We start from the raw sequence: 7,772 nt of genomic DNA on the forward strand, positions 1-7,772 counted from the left end.
AGCAGCAGCAGCAGCAGCAGCAGCAGCAGCGGCAGCGGCAGCGGCAGCGGCGGGGCGGTGGGGGCAGCGGCAGCAGCGGGGGAGCAGCTGACAGTGAGGGACGCAGGGGGGCAGCAGCAGCAGCGGCTGAGGAAGCAGCAGCAGCAGCAGCAGCGGCAGGGAAACGACAGCAGCAGCAGCTGCTGCTGCTGCTGCGCTAAACCCTAAACACTAAACCCTAAACCCTTAAGCTTCGAGGGTCCACGCGGCCCACCTTCTGTCGCAACCCTCTGGAGAGGGAGGCAGAGCGGCGATCTTCTGCTTCTGCCATTTCTGCTGCTGCTGCTGCTGCTGCTGTTCGTCTCGCTGCTGCTGCTGCTGCTGCTGGTACCGCTGCTCCTGCAGCGATTCTTCCCTGCCTGCAGTTGTTGCCGCTGCAGTCTGTCCCTGGTTTCTATATTTGTGGCGAAGCACGGAATGAGGGTTTAGGGTTTAGGGTTGAGGGTTTAGGGTTTAGGGCTTAGGGGAGGCCGACGGCTGGGGCCCCCCGCGGAAGCCCTTGAAGGCAGTAAAGAGCGAGATGAACCTAAAACCACTTTTTAGGGTTTAGGGTTTTGCGCTTTAGCTATTGGTGTTTAGCTTTTGAAGGTTTAGTCAAGGGTTTAGTGTCGCAGTAGTGTGCTGCTGCTCCGTGCATGCAGCAGCAGCAGCAGCCTCGAACGCTGCGCTGCAGCAGCAGGGGCCTCGGATTTGGCAGCAGCAGCACTGTATTTCGTCAATTTTGTGTTAAAAATACTTTTAATTAATTTTAAAATAAAAATAAATATTTAAAACTCAAAAAGCAGCAGCAGCAGACCCTCGGCCCGTCGCTGCTGCTGCTGCAGCTGTCTGTACACCTAAATCCAAACGGTCGAAGACACAGAGGACTATAGGAAGTGCAGCAGTAGCAAAAAGAGCAGCAGCAGCAGCAGCACAGTCTGCAGCAGCAGTAAAGTCTGCAGCAGCACCAAGATTCGCAACAACAGCTGCAGCAGCATGGAGGCAAGCTGCTGCAGCGAACATAGCCCGCGTGTTCGTTACAGCTGAGCAGCAGCAGCAGCAAGCTCCGCAATAGCAGCAGTCTCTATAGGAGCAGCAGAAGCAGCAAGGTTCGTAGTAGCAGCAGCAACAATCCCTGCAGCAGCAGCAGCGAGAAACTAGCAGCAGCAGTTGCCGCACCCTGCGTAGCAATAGCGCTGCTGCTGCTGCCCGTCACAGCAGCAGCAGCACCGACGCGGTGCAGCAGCAGCTCCACAGACAGCTCCTGCGCTTCAGTGTACGTACACACCACCTACTGCTGCAGCTTAGCCTAATTGCTACTGCTGCTGCAGCACAGCAGCAGCAAAGAACCCCTACTTGCGCTACAGCCAGCTGCAGCAGCAAACCAGCACCCCTCAACCCCTGCCGCTGCTGTGCTGCAGCAGTAGCAGCAGCAGCGCAGCAGCGACGCTGCTGCCAGTTTGTTAAAGTTCACCTTAACTAACAAAGCATATTTGGTGGGGCCACAATTCACTCAGCACGCAGCACTGCAGCAGCTGCTGCTGCTGCAGTGCTGCCGCACTTCAGCAGCAGCAGCACTGCACAGCAGCAGAGGCAGCTGCTACTGTGGGGCAGCAGGAGCAGCTGCTGCTGCACAGCAGCAGCAGCAAACAATTCCACTCAGTCTAGATGAAACACAAACAACAAAAGAAGCAACTGCATGCAGCACCGTTGCTGCTGCTGCTGCTCATTTTCTGCCCCTACCACTCTGTAGCAGCAGCAGCTCCAGGGGGTAAAACGCAGCAGCACGAAATCAAACAAACAAAAGCCAGAAATGAAAAGCTGCTTCAGCAGCAGCAGCAAGAGCCTGTGGGGCGCGCTGCATGCGCGGAGGCTGTGTACGTACACCGCAGATCGGATCCCCCTCAGAAAGCCGCCGTAACACGGAAAGCAGCAGGCAGTTTCTGCAGCAGCTGCAGCAGCAGCAATTAGCCAAGCCGATCATCTTGGGGGTTTTAGAACCTTCTTTTGAAGGAACAATCACACTGAAAGCTACAGCGGAGCAGCAGAGGTCTTCTGCGCCCCGCAGCAGCAGCAGCAGCAGCGGGGAGAAGCCAGCAGCAGCAGCCCCGGCGCTGCTGCTGCTGCTGCTGCTGCGGCCGCGCGTGCATGCGGAGCCCCCGCCGCTCGCTAATTAGCTGTTCTTTACTTTTTTGTTTAAATTTAATGTTTATTAATACTATTCAAATTAAATTAATGAGTTGACTAAAGATATACACTCACTTCCAGAGTCCGCCCTCCGCGGTGTCCGCGCGTACACCCCGGGCTTCGATGCACACGCCCTGAGCCCCCTGGCGAGCAGCAAAGGGCCGTAGTTTTATTTAAAAGTGAAAAGACAAATAAATGGAGTTTAATTTATGAATTAAATTTCATTAAACTGCAGCAAAAGCCCTAAAAACTAATTCCTAGACTCCAATCTGCTGAGCAGTGGCTGCTGCCGCCTGCTGCAGCAGCAAGGCGACAGACGCAGCCCCCTGCCCTTAGTTCTTTTCCCTTCCCTTTTCTTTTTTTAGTCCTATTTCTTTGTTTTCCTTTTTTAATTCTATGAACGCACTGAATCCTGCTGCGCCGTAAAGCAGCGAGGCAGCAGCAGCAGCAGCGACGACAGCGACGGCAGCGCAGCAGCAGCAGCAGCAGCAGCAGCCATACAAACGCTCCCGCTTTCCTTCTGAAAGCCCTGCGGACGCGAGTGTCACAAGCAGGGGCTCTGGCGCAGCGCAGGGCCAGCAGCAACAGCAGCAACAGCAGCAGCAGCAGCAGCAGCAGGAGCGGCGAGAGCAGCAGCCGCGGGACGAGGGAGCGCCTTAAGCGGCAGCTCTCACAGCAGCGCAAGCAGCAGCGGCAGCGCAGCAGCTGCCCCTGCGCCGGTAGCAGCAGCAGCTCACCAACAGCAGCAGCAGCAGCAGCAGCAGCAAAATGTCGCGGGAGCGCACATTTGAAGAGGAAAAAGCATATCTTTACAGAGACGCGAAGCAAAAACAGACTCTGCACATTAAAAAGGGTTTTGTCCCTGGCATGAATGTTGCAGGTAAACCCGGAGGCTGCTGCTGAGGGTTTAGGGTTTTCCCAAGGGTTTAGGGTTTAGGGTTTAGGGTTTAGGGTTTAGGGTTTCCGCAGGGGAAGTGTTTGTGAACGACGCGCTCGAGGGTTTGCTGCTGGAGGAGCTGCGAGGGTTTAGCAGCAAAAAGGGTTTTGGGGGTTTTCTTCCTGCTGTTAAACAAGTCGCCAATGTTGCCACTTTGCCGGGCATTCTGGGCAAAAGTGTGGGCCTTCCGGACATCCACGCAGGTCCCAAACCCTAAACCCTAAACCCTAAACCCTGGGCCGCAGGCCCTGGGGCCTGACTGGCCCAAACCCTAAACCCTAGGCCCTCGCCAGTTTGCTGCGCGCGGCGCCGCCAGCCACGCGGCGCCCTTCGCCCCCGGCCCCTAAACCCTAAACCCTAAACCCTAAACCCTAATCGGCCCCAAACCCTAAACCCTAAACCCTCGCCGAGCCGCTCCTCCGGAGGGCCCCCCGGCGCACGCCCTCCCCCCGCACGTCCCTGTGCCCCGCCACCCGCAAACCCTAGCCAGCCGCAAACCCTAAACCCTAAACCCTAAACCCCAAACCCTAAACCCTTGGTGGCGTGCAGGGTACGGGTTCGCGATAGGGAACGTGGCGGCGTTCGACTGCGCAAACCCTTTTTCAGTGGTTTCGCCGGGCGGGGTAGGGTTTGACATAAACTGCGGAGTTCGGCTTTTGAGAACAAATTTAAAAGAAAAAGAAATAAAAGAAAAACAAGAATTAATTGCGCAAACCCTTTTCGACTTCATCCCCGTCGGAGTCGGCTCCCAGGGAATCATTCCCTGCAAAATGCAAGGCGAGACGCTGCACCAGCTAGCTAGCTAGCTAGCCAGCTAGCTAGCTAGCTGGCTGGCTAGCTAGCTAGCCAGCTAGCTAGCTAGCTGGCTGGCTAGCTAGCTAGCCAGCTAGCTAGCTAGCTGGCTGGCTGGCTGGCTGGCTGGCTGGCTAGCCAGCTAGCTAGCTGGCTAGCTAGCTGGCTGGGTAGCTGGCTAGCTGGCTGGCTAGCTAGCTAGCTAGCTAGCTGGCTGGCTAGCTGGCTAGCTAGCTGGCTGGCTAGCTAGCTAGGTAGCTTGCTGGCTAGCTAGCGAGGTAGCTGGCTGGCTAGCTAGCTTGATAGGTGGATAGCTAGCTAGCTAGCTGGCTGGCTGGCTGGCTTGCTGGTTAGATTTAGGGTGTGTTGCAAGGGTGTAGGGTTTGTTGAGGGTTTAGGTTTGTTGCAAGGGTTGAGGGTTTACATCTAGGCTTTAGGGTTTACTTCAAGGGCTTAGGGTTTATTTCAAGGGTTTAGGGTTCAGGGTTGGTTTCGAGGGTCTAGGGTTTGTTTTGAGGGTTTAGGGTTCGGTGCACGGATTTAGGCCTCACTGCCAGTGTTTTGGGTCTATATCAAGGCTTTAAGCTTCAAGCTTTAGGGTTTAGGGTTTAGGGTTTAGGGTTTAGGGTTTGTGCAGATTTGGAGTCGGCGTTGGAGTTGGGGGGCGATTGGCTGCTGCGGCGCGGCTATGCCTGGACTGAAGACAAGGAGCACTGCGAGGAGAACGGCCGCATGCTAACAGCAGGTAACTTTTGGCTCTTTTTCGACCATTTTAAGCCCTTTTAAAACCCTTTTTGGTGGTTTTGAATCTCCTTTTAACTGTCTTTAATTACCCTATATTTATTTTGGCTTTTTAGCGTCTTTTAGCGTTTTTAGAGCTTTTTAGGTCACTCTAGATCCTTAGGAAAAGTGCCTCATGCTAACAGCAGGTAATTTTTGGCTCTTTTTCAGTCATTTCAAGCCCTTTTTAAACCCTTTTTGGTGGTTTTAAACGCCTCTTCAGTTCTCTTTAATTATTTTAGATTTATTTTGGCGTGTTTGGCCTCTTTTAGCGCTTGTTAGGCCCTTTTAAACCACTCTAGATCCTTAGGAAAAGCGCTGCATGCTAACTGCGGGTAACAAAATGCCTCTTTTTCAGTCGTTTTTAGCCCTCTTTAAACCCCCTTTGGTGGTTTTAAATCTCTTTTTAACTGTCTTTAACTATTTTAGATTCTTGTGGCTTTTTTTCAGCTTCTTTTGGCTTTTTTTAGAGCCTTTCAGGTCATTTTAGGTCCTTAAGAAAACAGTCGCATGCTCACTGCAAGTCAAACCCCAAGATTTTGGGGTCTTTTTGGCTCCTTTTAAGTTCTTTTAAATCCCTTTCGGGTCTTTTTTAATTTCTTTTAAATTTTTTGAATTCTTTTTAATTCTTTTGGAGTTTTTTAGACCCTTTTAGATCCTCTCAGATCCTTTTGAATCATTTTGGGGGGGTCTGAAGGGCTTGGGGGTTTTGGAGGGAGGGTTTTGAGGCTTCGGGAATTTTGGGGGTTTTGTGAAGGGTTTTGAAGGGCTTAGGAGGGTTTAGGGGGTTTCTAGATTCTCCCAAACCCTTTAAAGTCTTTTTGAAGTTTTCTGAAAAGTTCATTTTGCTTTCACACCTCCTAAACCCTTTTGAGTCAAACCCTCAGAAACCCTCGCACGCATTTCCAAACCCTTTTAGAAGCTTTCTGATCTTTCTTATCCTAAACCCTAAACCCTTTTAAACCCTCTAAGTATTTCCAGTCCTCCTCAAACCCTTTTAAACCCTCGTAAACCCTTTTGAATCCTTTGAAGTCCTCTCGAACCTTCTTAAACCCTCTTAAGCCCTCTTAAACCCTTCTGAACCCTAAACTTAAAGTGCTGCTAGCAAACCCTTGCATTCAAGTCCAGTCTCACAAACCGCTGCAGCGGAAGGGCGCAGCAACGTCTACGGTTTAGGGTTTAGGGTTTAGGGTTTAGGGTTTAGGGTGCGGTTTTGCTGCAGATCCTTCGAAGGTTTCAATCAGGGCAAAGAAAAGAGGACTGCCGCAAATGGGCACCCTAGGTGCAGGCAACCATTACTGCGAAGTGCAGGTGCTAAACCCTAAACCCTAAACCCTCGGCCTCTCCCGTGGTTGGGTCGGCTGCGCAGCGTGGTCTAGCCCCATCAGCCGACTTGAAGGGCTGCGCGTGGACTCTGCTGCAACACGCGGAATCCAGGGTTTATTGGTTAGGGTTTAGGGTTTAGGGTTTAGGGTTTGGGGCCGCGGCGACGCAGGTTGTTGACGAGGTTTACGACGAATTTGCTGCGAAGAAAATGGGGCTGGAGGTTCGCCAATATTCCCAAACCCTTTGCTGCGGAGCCGCTGCGTGGCCTTTGCGCGGCCAGGGTTTAGGGTTTAGGGTTTAGGGTTTAGGGTTTAGGGTTTGCGTTCAAGGCATAGCTGCAGCCGCGCCTCAGTTTTGCGTCGTGGCGCGTCGCAGCGCACCTGGGCGCCGGCGCGCCGCCGCGGCGGGTCCAGCCCAGTGCAGGGTTTGGGGTTTAGGGTTTAGGGTTTAGGGTTTAGGGTTTAGGGTTTGCGTTTCAGAAGGGGCAGGTGTGCGTGATGGTGCACTCGGGCAGCAGGGGTTTGGGCCACCAAGTGGCCACAGACGCTCTCGTGGTGATGGAGAAGTCCATGGCGAGGGACAACTTAAACCCTATAGACAAGCAGTTGGCCTGTGCGCGCATCGCTTCCCAGGAGGTTTGCAAACCCTAAACCCTAGCTAAACCCTAGCCCGCGCGCCAAACCCTAGCTCGCCCCGGCCGCCCCCGCCGGCGCGCAGCAGCGCCGCGGCAAACCCCGAAGCAGGTGCTGCAGTGGTTGCTGCAGTTCAAGGTTTCTGCGACCTCCAGCGAGGGTTTGCGCGAGGGTTTAGGGTTTGAGGCAGGGTTTAGGGTTTGCCGTAGGGCTTGTTTCCCTACGGTTCAGGGCTCAGGGTTCGCACGAGGGTTTAGGGTCTGCACGAGGGTTTAGGGCTTGCAGGGTTTGCCGGAGGGTTTGTGTGCCCTTCTGGGGTTAGCAGCAACATGCGCAGCGAGTTTGAGAGCTGCCCGAGGGTTTAGGGTTTGCCGAGGGTTTAGGGTTTGTCAAGGGTTTAGGGCCTGCCGAGGGTTTGGGACTAATGGGCTAATCTAGTGTTTAGGATTTGTGGAGGAGGGCGCAGGGCCTGTCGCGGGTTGGGGGTTTGTCGAGGGTTTAGGGTTTGTCGGGGGTTTAGGGTTTGCAGGGTTTAGGGTTTGGCGCTGCAGGGCCAGGACTACTTGGCCGCAATGGCTGCAGCAGCAAACTTCGCGTGGGTTAATAGAGGGGCCATTTCCTTTTTAGTTCGAGAGGCTTTTGCAAAAGTGATGCAGCAGTCTCCCGACGACATGGACATGCATGTGGTTTACGACGTTTCCCACAACATCGCCAAAGTCGAGGTCCAAACCCTAAACCCTAAACCCTAGACCCTAAACCCTAAACCCTAGGCGCTGAGCGCTAGCTGGGCGCTGCCGCGCCCGCGCACCTGCCCCCGCTGCTGCCGTGCGTTCCCGGCGGTCGCCGCGCCCGCGCGTCCCGACCCCCAGCCCCTAAACCCTAAACCCTAAATTAGGGTTTGCGCGCAGGAACACATGTGGGGCGGCAGCGTGCGCACTGTGCTGGTTCACCGCAAAGGAGCCACAAGGGCCCTCCCCCCCCACCACCCTTTAGTGCCTTCAAGTTACCAATTAATAGGCCAGCCAGTCCTTGTGGGGGGTACAATGGGTTCTGCCAGTTACGTGCTGCTGGGTACCCCGGGGGCCCCCGGGGGGGCCCCG

General features: G+C 54.3%; 1 protein-coding gene across 1 annotated transcript in view; it reads left to right on the forward strand.

Annotated features, from left to right (window-relative positions):
* Positions 1-2,973: 2,973 nt before the first annotated feature.
* Positions 2,974-7,772, forward strand: part of ETH_00025325 (tRNA-splicing ligase RtcB homolog, related) — a gene marked incomplete at both ends in the record, with an annotated part of 5,576 nt that continues 777 nt past the window's right edge. Inside the window, 8 exons of the mRNA XM_013372634.1 lie at positions 2,974-3,085; positions 3,175-3,345; positions 4,572-4,679; positions 5,937-6,025; positions 6,210-6,260; positions 6,520-6,675; positions 7,224-7,394; positions 7,581-7,710. Of these exons, the coding sequence (XP_013228088.1) occupies positions 2,974-3,085; positions 3,175-3,345; positions 4,572-4,679; positions 5,937-6,025; positions 6,210-6,260; positions 6,520-6,675; positions 7,224-7,394; positions 7,581-7,710 (988 nt within the window). The remainder of the gene's footprint in view (positions 3,086-3,174; positions 3,346-4,571; positions 4,680-5,936; positions 6,026-6,209; positions 6,261-6,519; positions 6,676-7,223; positions 7,395-7,580; positions 7,711-7,772) is intronic.

This window comes from Eimeria tenella, genomic scaffold (assembly GCF_000499545.2).
Source record: "Eimeria tenella Houghton genomic scaffold, Eth_scaff101, whole genome shotgun sequence".
Lineage (NCBI taxonomy): Eukaryota > Apicomplexa > Conoidasida > Eucoccidiorida > Eimeriidae > Eimeria > Eimeria tenella.